The following is a 26,157-nucleotide window of genomic DNA, read 5'->3' on the forward strand; positions in this document are numbered from 1 at the left end:
TAGTATATCTTAAGTATACTATAAATATACTATCATTACACTTCAACACACTTATTAAAAGTGTACTTTATATTTGTTGTTTTTTCTGTATTTTAGTATACTATAAATATGCTATCATCACACTTCAATACACCTATTAAAAGTGTATTTTAAATTAATTGTTTTTCAGTCTTCTAATATACTATAAATATACTATCATCAACCTTCAATATACTTATTAAAAGTGTACTTTAAATTAATATTTAAGTATACTTTATGTTCTCTATCATGAAACTTAAACACACTCGTTAAAACTGTATTTGAATTTCAAACGCTTTAATTCTAATTTAGAATATTCATTCAAAATACACTTGGAGTTGTTTTTAAGTTGAAGTATTGATTTTTCTTAATGAAACTCTGCTTGTGAGTGATCAAGTACACTATGCAAGTACTCATACCCCTTGGATTTCTTCATATTTTATTGTGTTACAAAGTGGGTTTAAAATCAATTTAATTGTCATTAGGTTGTCGTCAATGAACTCAAAATACTATGTAATGTCAAAGTAAAAACAATACAAAGTTAGATTAATCAGAATTTGATAACTAAAATATAGCCCCCTTATTTTCAAGCATGATCATGACTGCATCATGGTATGGGTATGCTTGATATAGGCAAATACTGCAGAGTTTTTCAGGATAAAAAGTAACGGGATGGAGCTAAGCACAGGCAAAATCCTAGAGGAAAACCTGATTCAGTCTGCTTTCCAACAGACACTGGGAGAGGTATTCACCTTTCAGCAGGACAATAAGTATTTGATCCCCTGCTGATTTTGTACGTTTGTCCACAGACAAAGAAATGATCAGTCTATAATTTTTATGGTAGGATTATTTGAACAGTGAGAGACTGAATAACAACAAAAAAATCCAGAGAAACGCATGTCAAAAATGTTATACATTGATTTGCATTTTAATGAGGGAAATAAGTATTTGACCCCCTCTCAATCAGAAAGATTTCTGGCTCCCAGGTGTCTTTTATACAGGTAACGAGCTGAGATTAGGAGCACACTCTTAAAGGGAGTGCTCCTAATCTCAGCTTGTTACCTGTATAAAAGACACCTGTCCACAGAAGCAATCAATCAATCAGATTCCAAACTCTCCACCATGGCCAAGACCAAAGAGCTCTCCAAGGATGTCAGGGACAAGATTGTAGACCTACACAAGGCTGGAATGGGCTACAAGACCATTGCCAAGCAGCTTGGTGAGAAGGTGACAACAGTTGGTGCGATTATTCGCAAATAGAAGAAACACAAAATAACTGTCAATCTCCCTCGGCCTGGGGCTCCATGCAAGATCTCACCTCGTGGAGTTGCAATGATCATGAGAACGGTGAGGAATCAGCCCAGAACTACACGGGAGGATCTTGTCAATGATCTCAAGGCAGCTGGGACCATAGTCACCAAGAAAACAATTGGTAACACACTACGCCATGAAGGACAGAAATCCTGCAGCACCCACAAGGTCCCCCTGCTCAAGAAAGCACATATACAGGCCCGTCTGAAGTTTGCCAATGAACATCTGAATGATTCAGAGGAGAACTGGGTGAAAGTGTTGTGGTAAGATGAGACCAAAATCGAGCTCTTTGGCATCAACTCAACTCGCCGTGTTTGGAGGAGGAGGAATGCTGCTTATGACCCCAAGAACACCATCCCCACCGTCAAACATGGAGGTGGAAACATTATGCTTTGGGGGTGTTTTTCTGCTGAGGGGACAGGACAACTTCACCGCATCAAAGGGACGATGGACAGGGCCATGTACCGTCAAATCTTGGGTGAGAACCTCCCTCCCTCAGCCAGGGCATTGAAAATGGGTCGTGGATGGGTATTCCAGTAGGACAATGACCCAAAACACACGGCCAAGGCAACAAAGGATTGGCTCAAGAAGAAGCACATTAAGGTCCTGGAGTGGCCTAGCCAGTCTCCAGACCTTAATCCCATAGAACATTTGTGGAGGGAGCTGAAGGTTTGAGTTGCCAAACGTCAGGCTCGAAACCTTAATGACCTGGAGAAGATCTGCAAAGAGGAGTGGAAAAAAAATCCCTCCTGAGATGTGTGCAAACCTGGTGGCCAACTACAAGAAACGTCTGACCTCTGTGATTGCCAACAAGGGTTTTGCCACCAAGTACTAAGTCATGTTTTGCAGAGGGGTCAAATACTTATTTCCCTCATTAAAATGCAAATCAATTTATAAAATTTTTGATATGCGTTTTTCTGGATTTCTTTGTTGTTATTCTGTCTCTCACTGTTCAAATAAACCTACCATTAAAATGATAGACTGATCATGTCTTTGTCAGCGGGAAAACATACAAAATCAGCAGGGGATCAAATACTTTTTTCCCTCACTGTATAACACAAGGCCAACTATACACTGGAGTTGCTTACCAAGAAGACAGTGAATGTTCCTGAGTGGCCAAGTTACAGTTTTGACTTCAATCTGCTTGAAGATCTATGGCAAGACTTGAAAATTGTTGTCTAGCAATGATCCCCAACATCTTGACAAAGCTTGCAGAATTATGAAAAGAACAAGTGCTAATATTGTACAATCCAGGTGTGTACAGCTCTTAGAGACATATCAAAGAAGACTCACCTCTGTAATTGCTGCCAAAGGTGTTTCTAACAAATCATGCTGTAATTGTATTACATTTTAGCAATGATGAAAGCAACCTTAAGAGGCCATGCAGCATACCAGAGGGACAAGGAGAAAATGTAAAGGGTGATTAGAGAAGAAGAAAACTGAGGTAGAAGTCAGGTAGAAAGGGGGAACAGAAGGGGAAATGTAATGTTGGAGAGACTGGAAGTAATTGGACAATATTCAATTGAAGGAATAGATAAAAGGCCCAATTCACCCAAACGGAAAAAAGTAATAATTAAAAATACTTAAATTATACTTCATTAACATATTTTAAGTATATTTAAAATTATCTAAATTGGAACAATACATTGAAATACATTTAATGCGTTTAATGTCCATTTCATTAGCATTTAATTATATTAAATACATTTAAAAGTATCTAAATTGGGACACTTTTTTGGTACTTAAGTACATTCTTAGTATATTAGATAAAGAGCAAAACACATTTACATTTACATTTTCGTCATTTAGCAGACGCTCTTATCCAGAGCGACTTACAAATTGGTGCATTCACCTTATGATAGCCAGTGGGACAACCACTTTACAATATTATTATTTTTTGGGGGGGTAAGGGTGGGTAGAAGGATTACTTTATCCTATCCCAGGTATTCCTTAAAGAGGTGGGGTTTCAAGTGTCTCCGGAAGGTGGTGAGTGACTCCGCTGTCCTGGCGTCGTGAGGGAGCTTGTTCCACCATTGGGGTGCCAGAGCAGCGAACAGTTTTGACTGGGCTGAGCGGGAACTGTGCTTCCGCAGAGGTAGGGGGGCCAGCAGGCCAGAGGTGGATGAACGCAATGCCCTTGTTTGGGTGTAGGGACTGATCAGAGCCTGAAGGTACGGAGGTGCCAGCTCCGTAGGCAAGCACCATGGTCTTGTAGCAGATGCGAGCTTCAACTGGAAGCCAGTAAACACATTTACTTTCAATACATCTTATGTACATTGTATGTATATTTCTAATAAATTAGAAATATTCTAAAAAGGTATTTTAATTAAAATTCCTGTATTTCCTCCACAAAAGAAAGTGTAATAACATGTTCAATGTCTACTTTCACAAATGCACTTCTACTCACTAACCACATGAGCTATTGTAATTAGCCATGTAACGATGACCTTGATTGACCAAGGCTTCTTCTCAGACAATGTTAACATGCTATTTACAAAGCAGGTGTGACTGGAGCAGCAACATTCAAGTAACAATTTTGTTACCTGTGGGATTTCACACTTTAGTTGTTCACATTACGGTGATAAATTAAAATTTCAATAAAATGTGTAATGTGTAAGTAAAAGTAGAACATTATTCAGTTTAAAAATTAACATAAAAACATTTGAATAAGCTAAATATGAGGAACAATACCATATTATAAATCAAAATTTCAACTGCAGAAAAGGATGCTGGGGAATATGCAAATTATTGTGCCAATGCATTTTTGACAGAATACTTTAAATATGTTGTGTGGACATTTAAGTTAAATATACTTTTTTGAAAGTATACATAAGTATATTTTCTTGAGATAAGAAAAAGTATACTCTCAGGAAGCATGTTCCTTAGCTTTGCAACACACAATCGTTATCATTGTCAACTTTCTCTGCACTCTTCTGAACAGGAATTCAGAAAGTACTTCAAAACCCCTTACTGAAACTACAGTGCCTTGCAAAAGTATTCATACCCCTTGGATTTATTCACATTTTGTTGTTACAAAGTGCGATTAAAATTGATTTAATTGTAATTTTTTGTAAACAATCTACACAAAATACTCTGTCAATGTGGAAGATTTCTATTATTTTTTTTGAAAAGTAGTCGTTGTGTATTTATTCAGCTCCCTGAGTCAATACATGCTAGAAACACCGTTGGCAGCGATTACAGCAGTGAGTCTTCCTGGGTAAGTCTCTAAGAGCTTTACACACCTGGATTTTTGCAATATGAGCCCTTTATTCTTTTCATAATCTCTGTCAAGATGTTGGTGATCATGGCTACAAAGCAATTTTCAAGCAGATTTAAGTGAAAACTGTAACTTGGTCACTCAGGAACATTCACTGTCTTCTTGGTAAGCAACTCCAGTGGAGATTTGGCCTTGTGTTGTAGGTTAGTTTCAAGTTTTAATGTCACATGCACAAGTACAGTGAAATGCCTTTCTTGCAAACTCAAAAAAAAAAACACATGAGAAATAAGACCAAGAAATATGAAATACACAATAAAGTAAGTAAGTGAGTAAGTAAGTAAATAGGTAAGCATAATTAATTAAAATTATTTTAAAAGTAATTTCCAATACCATATTTACAATGTGCAGGGATACTCGAGTGATGGAGGTAGATATGTACAGGGGTAAGGGGACTAGGCAACAAGATATAAGATAAACAGAGTAGCAGCAACTTGTATGTGAGTGGGTGTGCGGGTGTGTAGAGGCAGTATAAATGTATGTGCATATTATGTGCGAGTGAGCAAATGATGGAGTGAGTGTTTGATGGAGTGAGTGTTTGTGTATGTGTTGGAGTGACCGTGTGTGTGATCGTGTAGGGCCCAGTGAGTGTGCATAGAGACAGTGCAAATAAAAGGTCAATACAGAACAAGGTTAACTCAGATATTCTGTGTAGCTATTTTGTTAGTCCCGTGTAGCTCAGTTTGTAGAGCATGGCGTTTGCAACGCCAGGGTTGTGGGTTCGTTTCCCACGGGGGACCAGTATGAAAGAAAAATGTATGCACTAACTGTAAGTCGCTCTGGATAAGAGCGTCCGCTAAATGATTAAAATGTAAGCTATTTATCAGTCGTATTGCTTGGGGATAGAAGCTGTTCAAGAGCCTATTGGTGTCAAACTTGATGCACCAGCACCAGCAGAGAAAATAGTCTATGGCTACGATCGAGGGTGGTGCTGTTGCCATACCAGCAAGTAATCCTTCTATAACTCCCCCACCCATTAAAAAAAAGAAAAAGTGGTTGTCACACTGGCTGTCATAAGTTGAATGCACCAATTTGTAAGTCGCTCTGGATAAGAGCGTCTGCTAAATGACGTAAATGTAAATACCAAGCAGTGATGCAGCCAGTCAACATGTGCTCAATGGTACAACTGTAGAACCATTTGAGGGCCCATGCCAAACTTTTTCAACCTCCTGATGGGGAAGAGGTACTGTCGTGCCTTCTTCACAACTGTGCATTTGTGTTTGGACCATTTTAAGTCTTCAGTGATTTGAACACCGAGGAACTTGAAGCTGTCTACCTGCTCCACTGCCGCCACGTCAATGTGGATGGGGGCATGCTCGCCACCCCCCGTTTCCTGTAGTACATGATCTGCTCCTTGGTCTTGCTGACGTTAGGGAAGAGGTTGTTGCTCCCGCACCACACTGCCAGGTCACTGACCTCCTCCCTGTAGGTGATCAGGCCCACCACCGTCATGTCGTCAGCAAACTTGATGATGGTGTTGGAGTCGTGCGTGGCCACGCAGTCGTGGGTGAACAGGGAGTACAGGAAGGGAATAAGCACAAACCCCTGTGGGGCCAGCGTGGCGGAGGTGATGTTGCCTACCCTCACCACCTGGGTCAGTCCGTCAGGAAGTCCAGGATCCAGTTGCAGAGGGATGTGTTCAGACCCAGAATCCTGAGCTTGATGACGAGCTTGGAGGGGACAATGGTGTTGTACGCTGAGCTGTAGTCAATGAACAGCATTCTCACATACAGTGGGGAAGAAAAGTATTTAGTCAGCCACCAATTGTGCAAGTTCTCCCACTTAAAAAGATGAGAGGCCTGTAATTTTCATCATAGGTACACGTCAACTATGACAGACAAAATGAGGGAAAAAAATCCAGAGAATCACATTGTAGGATTTTTAATGAATTTATTTGCAAATTATGGTGGAAAATAAGTATTTGGTCAATAACAAAAGTTTCTCAATACTTTGTTTAATACCCTTTGTTGGCAATGACACAGGTCAAACGTTTTCTGTAAGTCTTCACAAGGTTTTCACACACTGTTGCTGGTATTTTGGCCCATTCCTCCATGCAGATCTCCTCTAGAGCAGTGATGTTTTGGGGCTGTCGCTGGGCAACACAGACTTTCAACTCCCTCCAAATATTTTCTATGGGGTTGAGATCTGGAGACTGGCTAGGCCACTCCAGGACCTTGAAATGCTTCTTACGAAGCCACTCCTTCGTTGACCGGGCAGTGTGTTTGGGATCATTGTCATGCTGAAAGACCCAGCCACGTTTCATCTTCAATGCCCTTGCTGATGGAAGGAGGTTTTCACTCAAAATCTCACAATACATGGCCCCATTCATTCTTTCCTTTACACGGATCAGTCGTCCTGGTCCCTTTGCAGAAAAACAGCCCAAAGCATGATGTTTCCACCCCCATGCTTCACAGTAGGTATGGTGTTCTTTGGATGCAACTCAGCATTCTTTGTCCTCCAAACACGACGAGTTGAGTTTTTACCAAAAAGTTATATTTTGGTTTCATCTGACCATATGACATTCTCCCTATCCTCTTCTGGATCATCCAAATGCACTCTAGCAAACTTCAGACAGGCCTGGACATGTACTGGCTTAAGCAGGGGGACACGTCTGGCACTGCAGGATTTGAGTCCCTGGCGGCGTAGTGTGTTACTGATGGTAGGCTTTGTTACTTTGGTCCCAGCTCTCTGCAGGTCATTCACTAGGTCCCCCCGTGTGGTTCTGGGATTTTTGCTCACCGTTCTTGTGATCATTTTGACCCCACGGGGTGAGATCTTGTGTGGAGCCCCAGATCGAGGGAGATTATCAGTGGTCTTGTATGTCTTCCATTTCCTAATAATTGCTCCCACAGTTGATTTCTTCAAACCAAGCTGCTTACCTATTGCAGATTCAGTCTTCCCAGCCTGGTGCAGGTCTACAATTTTGTTTCTGGTGTCCTTTGACAGCTCTTTGGTCTTGGCCATAGTGGAGTTTGGAGTGTGACTGTTTGAGGTTGTGGACAGGTGTCTTTTATACTGATAACAAGTTCAAACAGGTGCCATTAATACAGGTAACGAGTGGAGGACAGAGGAGCCTCTTAAAGAAGAAGTTACAGGTCTGTGAGAGCCAGAAATCTTGCTTGTTTGTAGGTGACCAAATACTTATTTTCCACCATAATTTGCAAATAAATTCATAAAATATCCTACAATGTGATTTTCTGGATTTTTTCTCTCTCAATTTGTCTGTCATAGTTGACATGTACCTATGATGAAAATTACAGGCCTCTCTCATCTTTTTAAGTGGGAGAACTTGCACAATTGGTGGCTGACTGAATACTTCCCCCCCCCCCCCACTGTAGGTATTTCTCTTATCTAGGAGGGTGAGGGCAGTGTGGAATGCTATTGAAATTATGTCGTCTATGGATCTGTTGGGGCAGTATGCAAATTGGAGTGGGTCTAGGGTGGTGGAGTTAATGTGTGCCATAACCAGTCTCTCAAAGCACTTTATGATTACAGAAGTGAGTGCTACAGGGCGGTTGGGTCTTTCTTTGTAATCCGTATGGACTGTAGCCCCTACCACATGCGGCAGGCGTCGGAGCCTGCGTAATATGATTCCACCTTATTCCTATATTGTCCTTTTGCTCGTTTGATGACTCTGCGGAGGTCATAGTGGGACTTCTTGTACTTATTCCTGTCCTCGGCCGTAGCATCAGGGTTGTCTACGATAGCTCTGTGTGCAGTAGTCCTGTTATTTAGTCTAGCGCCAACCTCTGTGTTAATCCTGGGCTTTTGTTGGGGAAGCAACGAACCCTCACCGTTGGTACAACGTCACCGATGCATTTTCTAATGAAGCCGGTGACGGGGGTGGTTAGCTCATCAATGTTATCGGCGGAGTCGCTAAACATATTCCAATCAGCGCTAGCAAAGCAGTCCTGTATCATAACCTCTGATTATGGTGACAATTTCTCAACGTCGCGAATGGCGGGTACTTTATGTTTCAGTTTCTACTTGTAAACAGGAAGCAAGAGTACGGAGTCATGATCTGATTTGCCGAATGGCGGACGAGGGAGGGCCTTGTATGCTTGATTGTGGGTAGAATAGCAATGGTCTAGGACTTTATCGCCCCCTAGTGGCGTTGGAGACGTGTTGATGGAATTTGGGCATCACGTCTTAATTAATATAATCGCCGGCAACCAGAAAGGTGGCCTCTGGGTGTAGGTTTTTCCTGCTTGTTTAAAGCCTTGTACAGTTCGTAAAATAAAATAAATAAAAAATAAAATAAATATAAAATAAATAATAAAATAAAATACAAATTGGGTGGTTGTCCCACTGGCTGTCATAAATTGAATGCACCAATTTGTAAGTCTGCTAAATGACTTAAATGTTAAATGTTAAAAAGAGGGTGAACATTGGGTTGAAACTTCCACTGTGCTGGAAGTAGCACACCAGTTGGTGTTGATGAAGAGGCAACCCCCCCACCCCCTGAAAAGCAAAGAATACTGCAGTTCCGAGAGTCCCGTTGGTAGCAAACCCACGATCGGAGGTCATCCATCTTATTATCAAGATGGAGGGAAGAGGTGGCCGGGTTTTCCCTTCGCCTTAATCTCACCAGGATCCGCCCTCTCTTGCCTCTGTAATGCCGGCGCCGGCGTTTCATCTTGGGTAGCCAGAAAATTGGGTCGGAATTACAGAGAGAGCCCAGGCTTTGCATTTAGGCCAAAACATTTTTTTTTTGCAGGATTACTTTAGTGCCTTGTTGCATACAAGATGTATGCTCTGTATATTTGTATTATTATTTTCACTCTGTCATTTAAATCATTATTGTGGAGTCACTACAATGTTGTTGATCCATCCTCAGTTTTCTCACATCACAGCCATTGAACTCTGTAACTGTTTTACAATCACCAATGGCCTCATGGTAACATCCCTGAGCAGTTTCATTCCTTTCCTGCAGCTCAGTTCAGAAGGACGACTGTATCTTTGATGTGTCTAGGGGGTTTAATACATAATCCACAGCATAATTATTAACTTGACCATGCTTAAAGAGATATTCAATGTCTGATTTGATATTGTTGCCTATCTACCAATCACTGCCCTTTTATGAGGCTTTCGAAAGGCTCCCTGGTCTTTGTAGTTGGATATGGCAGGTAGCTTAGTGGTTAAGAGCGTTGTGCCAGTAACCGAAAGGTCGCTGGTTGTAATCCCCGAGCCGACTAGGTAAAAAATCTGTCGATGTGCCCTTGAGCAAGGCACTTAACCCTAATTGCTCCTGTAAGTCGCTCTGGATGGGAGCGTCTGCTAAATGCCAGAAAAAGTAAAAGAAAATGTGTGCTTGAAATTCAATACTTGACTGAGGGACCTTACATATGTTGTGTGTATGGGGGACAGAGGAAGGGTTATTAATTTAAAAAATTATGTCAACCTCTATTATTTCGCACAGTCCATAACAGTAACATTATGTGATTTGTTAAGCCAAATTTTACTCCTGAACTAATGTAGGCTTGCCTAAACAAATATGCTGAATACTTACATTTTTGGAAAACATTTCTTCCACTTTGACATTACAGAGTATTTTTTATTCATTGTTAACAACAAATGACAATTAAATCAATTTTAATCCCACTTTCTTACACAATAACATTTGAAGAAATACAAGGGGTATGAATACTTTTGCAAGGCACTGTATTTTTATGGTGTACTTGATTACTCACAAGCAGAGTTTAATAAAATAAAATCAAGGCTTCAACTTAAAAACAACTCCAAGTGTATTTTGAATTAATATACAAAATTACAATTAAAGCGTTTGAAATTGAAGTACCATATTAATGAGTGTGTTTAAGTTTAATGATAGTGACCACATAGTATACTTAAAGACTGAATAACATTTAATTTAAAGTACAATTTTAATAAGTGTATTGAAGGTTGATGATAGCATATTTATAGTATACTAAAAGACTGAACAAAAACGATTAATATAAAGTACACTTTTAATAAGTGTGTTGAAGTTTAATGATATTATATTTATAGTATACTTAAGATATACTAGAAAAATACATTTCATATTTTAAGTATATTATTTGAATTTGTAGTATATTTCGGTATACTTGTAATACATTAAAATATATTTATTTTCTTTGCTTGGGCAGACTTGAAATAAGTATATATAACATGGAATTTTTAAACTAAAGTCCATGTTAAGTCAACTTATCTCAAGTCTGAATTTTCACTGAGTGATAGACTAACGTTGCAGGTGTCATGGACCATCCCACCTGGACACATTAAAATTAAAATGCCATTTAGAAGACGCTTTTATCCAAAGCGACTTACAGTCATGCGTGCATACATTTTTTTTGTGTATGGGTGGTCCCGGGGATCGAACCCACTACCTTGGCGTTACAAGCGCCATGCTCTACCAGCTGGTGGGTCTGATTCCAGGGTACATTCCAGGGTCCAAGCTGAGATTAGGAGCACTCCCTTTAAGAGTTTGCTCCTAATCTCAGCTCGTTACCTGTATTAAAGATACCTGGGAGCCAGAAATCTTTCTGATTGAGAGGGGGTCAAATACTTATTTCCCTCATTAAAATGCAAATCAATTTATAACATCTTTGACATGCATTTTTCTGGATTTTTTGTTGTTGTTATTCTGTCTCTCACTGTTCAAATAAACCTACCATTAAAATTATAGACTGATCATTTCTTTGTCAGTGGGCAAATGTACAAAATCAGCAGGGGATCAAATACTTTTTTCCCTCACTGTAAGTTTTCCAACAGATGTTATTAGACAAAACTGGAGCATACACTTCCTGAAGCATCTTTGGTGGTGGTAAATAAAAATAAAAATAATGAATAGGAAAAAGTTGAAGAAAGATCCTGTGATAGGTTGGTTAGAGCTCATAGGTTATTTTAATTTTATTTTGTCATTGTGTAGTTTATTCTATTGATATTTGTAATTTACAGAGAATGATCATGTCTCTGTTGTGGTCTGATGTATGCATGTGACTGTACTGTCTCTGTGTCTACTGCTGGAAACAAACCCAATTTACCCTTCTGGGGATAAATCAATAAATATAATTCATTAATTCATTCATTCCTTTATTCCAGAGCAACATAGTAACACATACAATTCATCACCATTCTCTTGAATATTGCTCCAGCCAGCAACCCAGCAGCCTCCATCAAATACATCTCCCTGGTCAGCCAAGATGGGGAAGTGTCTTTGGAAGCCAACCTCTCTGTCCAGCTGGCTAAGGGCAATGTAATTTCCTTGTTTGAAAGAAACGTATTGGGGATGCTTGATGAGCTCGCCAACAGGGAGATCAGATAATCTAAGATGTCCCACCTCTCACAGCTAGCATCCAAGGTATACTTTTGAACAACAACTCAAGTTAGGAACAGAACTCTCCTTTTGCTTTTTCATCATTGCACTTTTTTTACATTTTGATATTTTGCTTTTAAGCACCCCAAACAATCCTTCCTTCCCATTTCTTACGGTTTATAACAGTGTGCCGCTGTAAGAACCCATCTTTGGTTCAGCAGTGTACCACCACAGTGGAGAGATCAATGTTTATTTCGTTTCACCAGAGCAACGATAGGGTCCCAGAACACTGCTTTAGCATCATGACCAGTGGCGACCCGTCATTCAGGGCAGGTGGGGCAGAGCCCCACCTGTTTTGAGCCCCACCTCTTAAGCAAAAATAAATAAATAATAATAATAATAATAATTGGTTGCCTGTTTTGCATGTTATTTTGGCATTAATACATGTCACATATCAATTTGTAAACAATGTAAAAAAAACTATTTCTAGAGCTCCGACCTGAAGATTACTGACGTCATGATTCAACCTTGTTTTTTTTCAGAGTTCCCAGTGGTCTTGAAAGCACCAAACATCCAGAGAATGCCAGACTTCGATGCCAAAGTTTGATGAAAGAATTTGCCCGCGAAGGACCGCCGTGCCACCTTCCCGTTTAAGTGAGCACAGCACAACAAGGTGAGTCCAAAAATGTATTGTATGCTGCTGCATAAATGATGTAATATGCCAGGGAGAAATGTATACTGTAGCGAAGAAAAAAATACCAAGTGTATGTTGTGTAGTAAGCTGTTAACTGTTGGTGGTGCACCTGTTTTAGAGAAATGGCATCATCGAATATTGTAAGAGCTTTCATTGTTTGCTTATATGGCCCCTTTATTTATCCTACAGTTCTGACATGGTGTACAGGGAGAATACTGTAAGAATGGCCCATGTTCTGAATTGTGTCGCTGTACATTTCAAAAGTGCTGAACAAATAGTTTTATTGACTATGTCCGTCTTAGTTCGCTCATTAATGTCTTAATCGAAATTACGGATTGCCTCTTATCCGCTCGTCGTCCCCTTATGCCATAGTTTGTACATCTCAATTGTCAGTAGAAACCACATTTGTTTAAGCAAGTCGTCCATATCAGCTATGTTTTTTTTAAAGGCAGTAAATGAGGCTGAATGAACTGTTTTGCTGCCAGACCAGGCTCCGCTGATAGCCAGGTGTAGCAGTGGTAAGGATTCCCTCTATGGTGTTGAAAAGAAAGCTCTGCTGTTGGGACAGCTTTATGTAGGCCCTAACAGTTTGTGGGTACCGTTTGTCACCGTTATAGTGCAATTAATGTATTGTTTAGTGTTGTGTTGTGTAGTGGCTTTGCTGGTATGCGTCAAACATTTTTGGGGGGAGTTTGCCTCACCAAAATGTACATGTTAAAATTGCCACTGATCATAACCACCCACAATCCCAGCATGGACGACAGGTGGACCAGATGCTGGACACAGGAAGGATAAACATACAAACAGACAGAACTTTGGTCACAGAAGCTAATCCAGTCAGATATCAGTTCTATTATATTTGGCTAGTTGGTCTATCAGACTGATTGATTGTCTAGCATCACAGTGAGGACCTATCCTTTATATAGGACATCGAGAGACATGGCTTGCAACACAGACCATGTGTGTTGCTCATGTTATCTAAAATAGTGTTGTAAAGACGCACTGTTGAACTGTTTTTTCTGTTTATTATTATCATACCACTGTCTGTCATGAAACACCATCAAACCAACATGTTGCAGACAGCACTGTCTTCCATTTAGAAATGTAGACTGTCCACATCAATGTTCTGTGGAATGTATCTTTAGATCACAACTTATAAATGTTTGTATGAAATGTGTAACCATTTCCACTGTGGACTAACTACAGATTCTATTCTATTGACATTGTTTCTGTACTCACTTATATTTCAACAAGACTCAAACCTAGTCCCCTGACCTTTTCCTGAATACTTATTTTGACTTAATCGGCCAAGGTTTACTACGTCAGTGGGAAAACCCTCCTGAAGTGTCCCAGTGTTCCTGTGTTTCTGATGGAACTGATAGACATAGTGTCTTGAGTCCATTCTCCTCAAGCGGGGCTGTTTCCTGGCTATTAAACTGCAGTGACTTGGGATGCTTTCTTAGATTGAAACATAATATTAACATGGGCGGCTGGTAGGGTTGCTGGTTCGAATCTCCGAGCCGACTAGATGAAAAATCTGTTGATGTGCCCTTGAGCAAGTCACTCAACCCTAATTACTCCTGTATGTTAAAAAAAGTAAGATAATAGTAAACATAAATATACAAGGTTACTACACATACTGTAGTAAATATTCAGCTTTGGAGATGCAGTAAGAGATGATCAGTACTGTTGAGTCAGCGGGACAACAGGTGATGGACATTAATGCCATTGTGGATGCTACAAAGAGTTCAACAGTCAAAACTGAGTTTCACAACATGAAACATGCTTTCTCGACAACCAACAATCATATTTTTTGGACTGGGCTTTTATTTAAAAAATGATCACATCGATATGTTAACTTTTTTTTTTTTTTTTCAGTTTGTGTGTGTGTGTGTGTGCGTGCGTTTGTGAGAAAAGATTGACCACATGCATGAAATAGTTTACCATTACCAGATATGACGATGATTAATGACAAAATAAGTGTAGATATCAAAGACCAAAGTGAATGCTGTGGTGGCTTAAATTTACAACACCAGTCTAGACATGCTGACACGATGACTGTGGTGGCTTAAATTTACAACACCAGTCTAGACATGCTGAGACGATGACTGTTTGTTTTGCCCTAAAATGTTACACCTAAATGAGAGGGAAAGACATTGTAAGTACATTTGTACAGTATCTATATAGTAAATAAATAGTAAATAATCACTTCAGACGTTTCTTTCTTTCTTTTTAATTATTAGATGCATTGTTAATCCATCACCAATTTACTTAAAACACGTAAATCCCGTTATTATTTTTTTATATTTCATGCACTCAAAAATCAAATGTATTAATAATTCAAATTTTGTTTTTAGATTTGTCTTAGAATATTGACAAAATAATACTAGACAATTTCATTTTCAGCATGTTTCATGCTGCTCCATACATTTTAGACAGGTATTTCATCACTAGTAAGCTTTCTTTGAGCAAACAAATATGTGACAGCAAACAAATGTATGGGACAATGCACTAAAAAACTTGTATTATGTACCAGTATTGTTTACCTTTTGCATATGATCCACACCGAATTGTGAGTAAGAAATACAGTACAACTTATTTTGTTTGGACCAGCAGGTCTCCCAGTTTACTTTCCTTTGCTCTTCACGGTCTGGGTTTTCTCTGTTTTCTTCCTATCTGCATGGGACATTTTCTCTGTTTTCTTTTTATCTTGTTGAGGTGTGTTTCCCGCTCTCTTTGAGTCTGGTTCATGTCTGTTCTCTATCTTTGTGTTCCCTGGATGGGGCATTGTCTTCTTGGACCTTCGTTTGAGTAGCACTCTGACAAAGGAGAACAGAGCCCCTACAGAGCCCAGTGGGATGGTTAGTAGTAAGGCCACCACATCCAGGCTGTAGTAGGAGTACCATGGCATGCTGTAGGCCTCAGTACGGAGGTGGGACGCTCCTTTGTTCCTGATCACATACTCAACCCAGAAGGCTGCACGATCCAGTGGATGTAAAGGCTGGTCTCTGTGTAGGCTGGAAAGTCTCTTCATGCTGCGCTGGTAAGAGGGGTTCTTTAGGATGTCCTGCAACGCCTCCAGGAACTCCCATTCCGTGAGTGTGGCTGCATCCAGCACCTGGGCCGCTCCCCTGGCTTGCAGACGCACCAGGTTGTCCTGCTGGTCAAACAGCAGAGGCAGGCCCAGCACAGGGACACCATGGTAGATGGCCTCATAGACACTGTTGGTGCCTCCGTGGACCACGAAGGCGCGGGTCTTTGGGTGGCCCAGGAGGTCGTTCTGGGGGAGCCAGTCCAGCAGCAGTGTGTTGTTCCCTAGAGAGGATGGTATTTTTCCCATTAACTTCCATACCACCTTCTGTGGCAGTTGGGCGAAGGCGGCAGCGACAGCCTCAGTCACCTCCTCAGGCAGAGCAGAGATCAGGGTGCCCAGGGACATCACCACCACTCCATGCTCCCCAGAGCTCTGCATGAAGGCCTCCAGCTTCCCAGGCAGTGGCTTAGCCGGTCGGCACTGGAACCCCCCTATGTAGGCGACATTAGGCATAGTGGGCCGCGGGAACTCAAATACAAAGTCCACCCTCATCAGCCACATGTCAGCTGACTGCTGCATGGCCAGCAGGTCAGTCCCTGGGGGGAAATGCTGATCCAGTATGTCACTGTAAATGGGTAGCACCAACAGGCGCTCCTGGAGGAGGTTGATTATGTAATGTATGAGGTTCTGTGTCCTCTGGAGGAAACCCATGTTGTCAGTGAGCCCAGACCCTGGTACAGGCACATAAGAGATAGGAGAGGGGGCTATGGAGAAATGGCCCTCTCCAAAGCTCATCCAGCGCACATTGTAGACCATGGGCAGGTTGAGGAAATGCGCTAAGATGATACCAGCAGGAATGCCGGGGTCCGTGAGCATGAGATCAAAGCTTGAGTCCTTGAGCTCTGCCATCAGGGCCCAGTCCTCCAGCATAATGGAGAGCATGGTGCGGGTGGCGCTGTGGGCAGCTCTCAGAATGGACACCAGCTCTCTGATCTGGACCAGGTTGCCCACCACCCAACCTTTCCTGCGGCCCTCCAGGACATTACGCATCGCCTGCTCAAAAAAGTTCAGGTCGAACGCTGTAACCCCCAGTTTCACTGTGACTGAGGTGTAGTGTGGAGAACGCTCCCTGATGAACCAGCTGTCAGCCTGTCGTATCACAGTCATCTGGTGGCCACGCCCATGGAGTTCCTTCACCAGAACCTCCATGTTGACCCAGTGGCTGCCGTCTATAGGGAACACCAGGATCCTGCTGCCATGGCAACCAGGGGGCAGTGTGAGGAGGAGGAGCAACAACGGCAGGAGGAGCCACACAAAGGTGGGCAGAACCAGAGCTCTCAGCACACGCTCAGACATTTCTCTCACCTTCACAGAAACAAGAGCATTGTCATGGGAAACGGAAATGGCAAACAACTACACAAAATGGTATCCATTTTTATAATAGCAACAAAAAACAAATTAATATAAGAAATACATGCAATGCAGAGTTTAGATTAATGTACAGTACAATTACAGTAAGCTTTTAATGAGTCGTAACATTTGATATCTTTCCCACAAATGAGAGCTTACTGTATTTTTTATTTGAATTTTGTGATGATTAGAGTTTTATATGTGCTGTGTGATATTGTCTGATTGAGGCTGGTGAGGAATAAATATTAGCCACTACGAGCTCAGAGGAGACAAAATAATTGTATTTTTAATCCAACATAATCTCAATGATATGTCTGACATTCATTTTACTCTGCGTATCATGCCCACTTTAAAATGAGAAAGAGTATTAAATCAGACAGAGGGCAAAGTAGAGGCTAGATAATATAAGACTATGCAATTTGTATAGTCTATCAAAATGTATATTATCGGACTCCATAAAGATTAATAGCAATGTGCCGGTGAGTATTAGGCTATGATTTGACTAGCAAGAAGAGTGTTGTTAAGAGTGATTTTGGGGGCTGGGCCGGCCTACAAACTGAAGAGCTGAGCCATCCAGAATACACTGAATGTTATCTTTCATTAACAGAGTATAAAATCTGTGATTTCGTACCTTGATGAAGGGTGATGTAAGGTATATATGGTCGTGCAACCTCCCTCTCTCTCCCGATATCTCCTCTTGTAGTCAAGGTCCTCTGGTCAAAATGCCCCTTCAGTCCAAACTGCAGCTAGAGCGAGAAAGAAGTAGTGTCCATATAAACACAAACTCACATTTTGGAGACCAGGAGGGAACACCCTAACATTGCTAAAAAATCATCCTAGTGTGTTCCACAGCTCTGGTGGGAGAGGAAATGGAGGAGAGGGAGTTTGAGTTAACACAACTATTGTTCTCCATTTAGAACTACAGTCTAATCCCTCATTGGGTAATAGACCCTATAAACTGGCGAAACCCTAGATCCCTCTCTGAATGTGAGCCCTTACTCCCCAGCATATTAGATGAAAATACGAACACTTTCACCAACGTGAGGTTTTGCATAGTGCTTAACAATTACTGCCTAAAATTTTATGTAAACATGTTTCTCATTGACAACTTTTTCATGTAAATTGATCCTGTAGACAGTCTTTTCTATTAGAATAAGATGTTTAATTATACATGAAGTAACATTCCAATAGAAGAGAAACTCAATATAAATGACTTTATTACATCTCAAGACAATGAGCAGTGGACATTACCATCAAATAGACCTCAGACTATAAACCATATAAAAACACATTTTCATCAATCTAATTAATTCATTGACTGTGACCATTACAGCAAGGTCAGCTATCAGAAAGTGATTAAATGAAACAGCAAACCTCAGTGTTTGGATGGTTGGGTGGAGACAGTGGTGGTCACCATATGGTTAGACATGTCAGGGGTATCATGACAGCAGGGTTACAGGCATTAGGAGCAGAATCCATCATTTGTGGAGGGCCTGCCATGGCATGTTGGTCAGATGCCATCTTCATATGAGCCCTCCGGCCATGTCAGGGGGCCCTGCCATCATACCAGGTTGCATCTCAGCCATGCTGGAGGACTGTGGGCTGGTCATGACGTAGCTCTGTTGGTTGGGGGACTGTGGGCCGGTCATGACGTAGCTCTGTTGGTTGGGGGACTGTGGGCCGGTCATGACGTAGCTCTGTTGGTTGGGGGACTGTGGGCCGGTCATGACGTAGCTCTGTTGGTTGGGGGACTGTGGGCCGGTCATGACATAGCTCTGTTGGTTGGGGGACTGTGGGCCGGTCATGTTGTAGCTCTGTTGGTTGGGGGACTGTGGGCCGGTCATGACGTTGGTAGTGTAGGAAAAGTTTGAGGTGGTCATGGTTGGAGGCTGCAGTTGGAAGGCCACAGGCTGGGTGGTTATGAAAGTGCAGCCATTCTTGTGCTCTTTGATCTCCCTGGCCATCTGACACCATGAGCACCAGACACAAAAGCAGGACATCAAGATGTCCTCAGAGGCTCCTCTGTGGACCCACACAGACAGATTTGTTTAACACTATCACACACACAAGTAAACAGAACACACATACTACCCCAATCACAACATACAGTATGTATCTGCAACAATAACATTTATGTAATGTCTATATGTAATGGGAATCATCCCAACTGAATGCCATATTTGTGGCGTGCAGCAACCTACATGGACAGATTTGCGGGTGGCACAATGATGGGCACCCCAAAGGCAACCATGCAAGTAGGGTGTCACGCCCTGGCTCTGGGACTCTGTTATGTTGAGCCAGGGTGTGTAGTTTCTATGTGTCTGTGTTCTAGGTTGTTTATCTAGCTGATGTGTTTTCTATGTTGGCCGGTGTGGTTCTCAATCAGAGGCAACGTGAATCAGCTGTTGATTGTTGTCTCTGATTGGGAACCATACTTAGGCAGTCTGTTTTCCACAGTGTGTTGTGGGATCTTGTTCCGTGTATGGTTAGTGTCTGTTACCTAGGACTTCACGTATCGTTTTTGTTGTTTTGTTTCGTGTAGTGCATCAAATAAAAGTATGTTCACTTATCACGCTGCGCATTGGTCCACTTCTATCGACGATCGTGACAGAAGATCCCACCATAACTGGACCAAGCAGCGTGTCCAGGAGCCAACGCCAGAGAGAACTCTAGCGGATTTCCACCTCGACTGGGTCAAGCAGCGTGTCCAGGAGCCAACGCCAGAGAGAACTCTAGCGGATATCCACCTTGACTGGGTCAAGCCGCGTGAGGAGGAGAGAGGTTGGACTTGGGAGCAGAGGATGGAGAGTCTGGCGAGAGTCATGGAGGCCATATCCACGGGGGAGAGACAAATCCCAAAAAAATTTAGGGGGGGGGGCTCACACCATGGACGACGGGGCTGCTGGAGGCAGATAAGGGGTGAGTTAGTGGACGAGGAGAGAAGGCCACCGGGTTACGGGAGCCATTGGCGAGTAGAGGGAAGGGAAATGTAGAGGCACGGCGAGAGGTACTGAGGTGTGTTGCCAGTCCGGTCCGGCCCGTTCCTGATCCCGGGTAAGGCCAGTGGTGTGTGTTCCCAGTCCGGTCCGGCCTGTTCCTGTCCCTCGCACCAAGCCTATGGTGCGCGTCGCCAGCCCGGCCCGGCCTGTTCCTGCTCCCCGCACCAAGCCAATGGTGCGCGTCACCAGCCCGGCCCGGCCTGTTCCTGCTCCCCACACCAAGCCAATGGTGCGCGTCGCCAGCCCGGCCCGGCCTGTTCCTGCTCCCTGCACCAAGCCATTGGTGCGCATCGCCAGCCCGGCCCGGCCTGTTCCTGCTCCCCGCACCAAGCCAATGGTGCGCGTCGCCAGCCCGGCCCGGCCTGTTCCTGCTCCCCGCACCAAGCCAATGGTGCGCGTCGCCAGCCCGACCCGGTCTGTTCCTGCTCCCTGCACCAAGCCTGTGGTGCGCATCGTCAGCCCGGTCCGGCCCGTTCCTGCTCCCCGCACCAAGCCAGGGGTGCGCGTCGTCAGCCTGGTCCGGCCCGTCCCTGCTCCCCGCACCAAGCCTGTGGTGCGCGTCGTCAGCCCGGTCCGGCTCGTTCCTGCTCCCCGCACCAAGCCTGTGGTGCACGTCGTCAGTCCGGTCCGGCTCGTTCCTTCTCCCCGCACCAAGCCTGTGGTGCGCGTCGTCAGTCCGGCACAGCCCGTGCCGGGGTCACCGGTGCCTGGTCAGGTACCGGTCAGCTGCTCCACATCGGAGCCTAAGCAATCCGCTCCACCGATGTCCAGCTCCAGCCAGCGGGGCCAGACCGGACCAGGGGCGCTACGGGGGAATTGTTGGAGGGTGGTGGTCAAGCCCGGAGCCGGAACCGCCTCCGAGGAGGAATGCCCACCCGGCCCTCCCCTGTTCGGTTTATGTTTGGCGCGGTCGCAGTCCGCGCCTTTGGGGGTACTGTCACGCCCTGGCTCTGGGACTCTGTTATGTTGAGCCAGGGTGTGTAGTTTCTATGTGTCTGTGTTCTAGGTTGTTTATCTAACTGATGTGTTTTCTATGTTGGCCGGTGTGGTTCTCAATCAGAGGCAACGTGAATCAGCTGTTGATTGTTGTCTCTGATTGGGAACCATACTTAGGCAGCCTGTTTTCCACAGTGTGCTGTGGGATCTTGTTCCATGTATGGTTAGTGTCTGTTACCTAGGACTTCACGTATCGTTTTTGTTGTTTTGTTTCGTGTAGTGCATCAAATAAAAGTATGTTCACTTATCACGCTGCGCATTGGTCCACTTCTATCGACGATCGTGACATAGGGCCAATTATGTCCATTAAGGGCAGATAGGTACTCTCTCCAAACACTCCCGTGGTGGAGCTGGCATAGCAAGGACAGCACCAGAATACATACCAACCTGCACGCACACAAACAGACACACCTCATCAACAGAGACAGCAACAACAATACAACTCTTATAGGTGGTGCCGATATTTTAAGACAGAATACCTAGAGCTTAGGGGCTGATGGGATATGATGTCCCATGGATACTCACAGGAATTAATGTCCTGAATGGAGTCTAAGAGGCCAGTCTTCCAGCCCTTCATAGAAGATTCTTTCTAGTTTCAGTCATGATCCAATTATTAGACCAGATAGTGGGTTCTCAGGGCTGCCAACTTTTGAAGAAAGCTTGGAATGAGATTTGCTATGTGAATATCATTGCCCCCTGGTACAACCCCTAGACGGGAGACTGGGGCTCCTCCCCCAGGAAATATTACTTGTTTAATGCTCATTTCCTGCAATTCTACATATTTTGAAAAGCCTTAGGCTTATGACCAGGGTGGATTTTTAATTTTTTCTAAACCACAGGTCAGGTGTATTTAGCATGCTTTGAACATTAAACGAACACTCAAAATTCTACGACTTTGATACTTTTAGATTTTCCTGGAATGAAATTTAAAGAATGCAAAAAATAATGGTTTGACGCTTTATTCAGACAACAATGAAATAGGGACACAGGCAAATGCTAGAAAAAGTGGGAAGCAGGGATTGATCCCTGTTCTCATGTGGAAAGTTATATGCAACACGTGCCGGGGAGTGTTACCACAACACCAAGGCTCTGCACAGAGGAAGGCCCTCAAAATTGTCAAAGACTCCAGCCACCCTAGTCATAGACTGTTCTCTCTGCTACCGCACGGCAAGCGGTACCGGAGTGCCAAGTCTAGGTCCAAAAGACTTCTCAACAGCTTCTACCCCCAAGCCATAAGACTCCTGAACAGCTAATCATGGCTACCCGGACTATTTGCACTGCCCCCCACCCCATCCTTTTACGCTGCTGCTACTCTGTTAAGTATTTATGCATAGTCACTTTAACTCTACCCACATGTACATATTACCTCAACTACCTCAACTAGCCGGTGCCCCCGCACATTGACTCTGCAACGGTACCCCCCTGTATATATAGCCTCCCTACTGTCACTTTATTTTACTGTATATATAGCCTCCCTACTGTCACTTTATTTTACTTCTGCTCTTTTTTTCTCAACACTTTTTTTGTTGTTGTTTTATTCTTACTTTTTTTTGTTTAAAATAAATGCACTGTTGGTTAAGGGCTGTAAGTAAGCATTTCACTGTAATGTCTGCACCTGTTGTATTCGGCGCATGTGACCAATAAAATTTGATTTGATTTGATTTGATTTGAAATGGTTGATTGCAGTGGGTAACCAAATCATAGATTGCAGTCTACTTGTCCGCTTTGCACACAATTGGCATTCTCTCAACCAGCTTCATGAGGTAGTCACCTGGAATGCATTTCAATTAACAGGTGTGTCTTGTTAAAAGTCAATTTGTGATATTTCTTTCCTTCTTAATGCGTTCAATCAGTTCAGTTGTGTTGTGACAAGTTAGGGGTGGTATACAGAAGATAGCCCTATTTGGTAAAAGACCAAGTCCATATTATGGCAAGAACAGCTCAAATAAGCGAAGAGAAACGACAGTCCATCATTACTTTAAGACATGAAGGTCAGTCAAGAACTTTGAACGTTTCTTCAAGTGCAGTCGCAAAAACCATCAAGCGCTATGATGAAACTGGCTCTCATGAGGACCGCCACAGGAAAGGAACACCCAGAGTTACCTCTGCTGCAGGGGATAAGTTCATTACAGTTAACTGCACCTCAGATTGTAGCCCAAGTAAATGCTTCACAGAGTTCAAGTAACAGACACATCTCAACATCAACTTTTCAGAGGAGACTGTGTGAATCAGGCCTTCATGGTGTAATTGCTGCAAAGAAACCACTACTAAAGGACACCAATAAGAAGAAGAGACTTGCTTGTGCCAAGAAACACAAGCAATGGACATTAGACCGGTGGAAATCGGTCCTTTGGTCTGATGAGTCCACATTTGAGATTATTGGTTCCAACCGCCGTGTCTTTGTAAGATGCAGAGTAGGTGAATGGATGATCTCGGCATGTATGGTTCCCACCGTGAAGCATGGAGGAGGAGGTGGGATGGTGTGGGGGTGCGTTGCTGGTGACACTGTCTGTGATTTATTTAGAATTCAAGGCACACTTAACCAGCATGGCTACCACAGCATTCTGCAGCGATACGCCATCCCATCTGGTTTGCGCTTAGTGGGACTATAATTTGTTTTTCAACAGGACAATGACCCAACACACCTCCAGTCTGTGTAAGGGCTATTTGACCAAGAAGGAGAGTGATGGAGTGCTGCATCAGATGACCTGGCCTCCACAATTATCCGACATCAACCCAATTGAGATGGTTTGGGATGAGTTGGACCGCAGAGTGAAGGAAAAGCAGCCAACAAGTACTCAGCATATGTGGGAGCTCCTTCAAGACTGTTGGAAAAGCATTCTAGGTGAAGCTGGTTGAGAGAAGGCCAAGTGTGTGCAAAGGTGTCATCAAGGCAAAGGGTGACTACTGTGACAATCCTCTTCAAGGTTAGGAGAGTTTGTACACAAATTCAGTGGGAGACCGTCACCAAAATCATCACAGTGATAGTTATTTCGAACAGGACAGTACCTGTATGTTGGTTTCTCCGTCTTGGTCCACCCAGGCCACAGGCGTGGTCGAGGATAGCAGTGTTCGATACACAAATCGGGTTCTCGGTAGGTCCAGGTCCAACAGCCAACAGGTAAGTCCAAACAGTCCAGGTCATACACGGTAAATCCAGCCGATATATATTGTCACTTTTCTCTTTTTCTGTGGTTCACAAATCCAAAGCCACTTCCTCTCTCTCCCCCTTCCTGGTTTGTCTTGACCCCTTATATGTGGGTCGGCCCCACCTTGTTGTTTTTGGCGGTCGGCCATTTTGTGATCTGTAGTTCTTGTCGGGCTGGCCATTTCAGTGAGAGGGCAGAGCCCGTATATTAGTTCTGCCCTCACATATCTGCCATGTAACACTCTGCCCCCTTCTTTGCCACACTACTTTGAAGATTCTAAAATATAACATATATTTTGATTTGTTTAACACTTTTTTGGTTACTTCATGATTCCATATGTGTTATTTCATAGTTTTGATTTCTTCACTATTATTCTGCAATGTAGAAAATAGTAAAAATAAAGAAAAACCCTTGAATGAGTAGCTGTGTCCAAACTTTTGACTGGTATTGTACTTAGCAACTACTTATCATGTGAGCTAACACTTCCCCTAACACTAATCCTAAACTTCACAGTTTTAGCCAAACCTTCCACTAAACTTAACCCTTTAACCTAACTCCTAACCTTAACCTCTAACCCTAACCTCTAGAGCTAGCTAACGTTAGTGTTAGCCACCTAGCCTCCTAGCAAATGTTAGCCACAACATAGTTACATCTTCGACATCAGCTAAGTAAAAACCATGAAACTGCTATACAGTTGGTTATTTTGGGTTAGGGCAGAACTCATTGAATCTAGCCCTTAAACTCATCCAAATGCTGCCAGGAAAGTACAGCGTAACACAATAGTGGCCTACTGTTGGTTCCTCATTCACATTCCTTAATCATGAAGCACAATAAATATGTCTGGGTTTGATGCCATTCCATTGGCTCCGTTCCAGACATTATTATGAGCCGTCAACCCCTCAACAGCCTCCACTGGCAGGTATGCAGGCTACTTAATAGAAAACACACACCTGCAAAACCTGATTGCACAATGCTTGAGGGATTTTTTCCAGGAACGAGAAAGTGTTACAAGTGGCATTAGCTTAGTGATTTGAGCATAAGATAAGAGCGTCTGCTAAATGACTAAAATGTAAATGTAAAAGTGCTTTACTAATCAAGTTCATCTTTCAGATCAGTTTCCACTGATACAAACTCAAATGTATATAGTTTTATTGAGAGGGCATTGTGGTGTAATATTACATTTGGACACACTTTATTTAATGTTCTGTCATAAGGTTGTCATAAACATAAGCTGTTTGTGCCAATTTATGTCACATCTCTCCCATAAATATGTTACGATGCATGATGTTTTATCATCATTCAAATGATCCAACAGGAAACACAGAAACAAGGCCTAACAAGGAACCAAGGCCAAGACAACATCTTCAATTTCTATTAAATTTGTTCCTGGCATGAACATAGTATGCAAATGAGAGGGTTGAGTAACAGTGACTAACATATGATATTGCCATTCAAAATTAATGGTAACTCCATGGCAATGGAGAGAAACATTAATTTAAGAAACATTGGGAAACAATTTCCTTCTAAGCTCCTAAGGTGTTATGCAATCATGGTCAGAGAATGGACCCTATGCTGACCATTGATGACCAATGTTCCCTCTAAGCTGCGTGCGAGCGTGGGTGCGCAGCTCCCCAGGACTGCTGCACAGAAGAAATATCAGTCTGCACAAAGAAGAAGAGCTTGAATTTCACACAACTTTCAAGAGTTTTCCCTGTTAATTAACACTATCAATGGTTCCCTTTACTGTGGGAATTGAGATCGAATCAACGCAATATTAGCCACTTTCAAGGCAACATACCAAAACAAAATGAACTATGCAAGGCTTAGTATGCAAAACTAACTATGCAAGAGATTTAGTTGTAGGCAGAAGGATTCTATTGCATTGACAGACAGGACTCAGGCCTGTACTCTACCCAGACCGGTGTGCCATAACCAATCAGAGCTGCAGTAGGCCTATATTCAAATAGACTATTGCCAT

General features: G+C 42.8%; 1 protein-coding gene and 1 pseudogene across 1 annotated transcript; both read right to left on the bottom strand.

The window, feature by feature from the left end:
• Positions 1-15,050: 15,050 nt before the first annotated feature.
• Positions 15,051-16,849, bottom strand: ugt5g2 (UDP glucuronosyltransferase 5 family, polypeptide G2). The gene has a single exon (XM_041850171.1). It carries the CDS (start codon positions 16,832-16,834, stop codon positions 15,218-15,220), a length of 1,617 nt encoding a protein of 538 aa, XP_041706105.1. The 5' UTR covers positions 16,835-16,849; the 3' UTR covers positions 15,051-15,217.
• A 1,561-nt stretch (positions 16,850-18,410) lies between these two features.
• LOC121542221 lies at positions 18,411-21,607 on the bottom strand (annotated as a pseudogene).
• Between the last annotated feature and the right edge of the window lie 4,550 nt (positions 21,608-26,157).

This window comes from Coregonus clupeaformis, chromosome 27 (assembly GCF_020615455.1).
Source record: "Coregonus clupeaformis isolate EN_2021a chromosome 27, ASM2061545v1, whole genome shotgun sequence".
Taxonomy (NCBI): domain Eukaryota; kingdom Metazoa; phylum Chordata; class Actinopteri; order Salmoniformes; family Salmonidae; genus Coregonus; species Coregonus clupeaformis.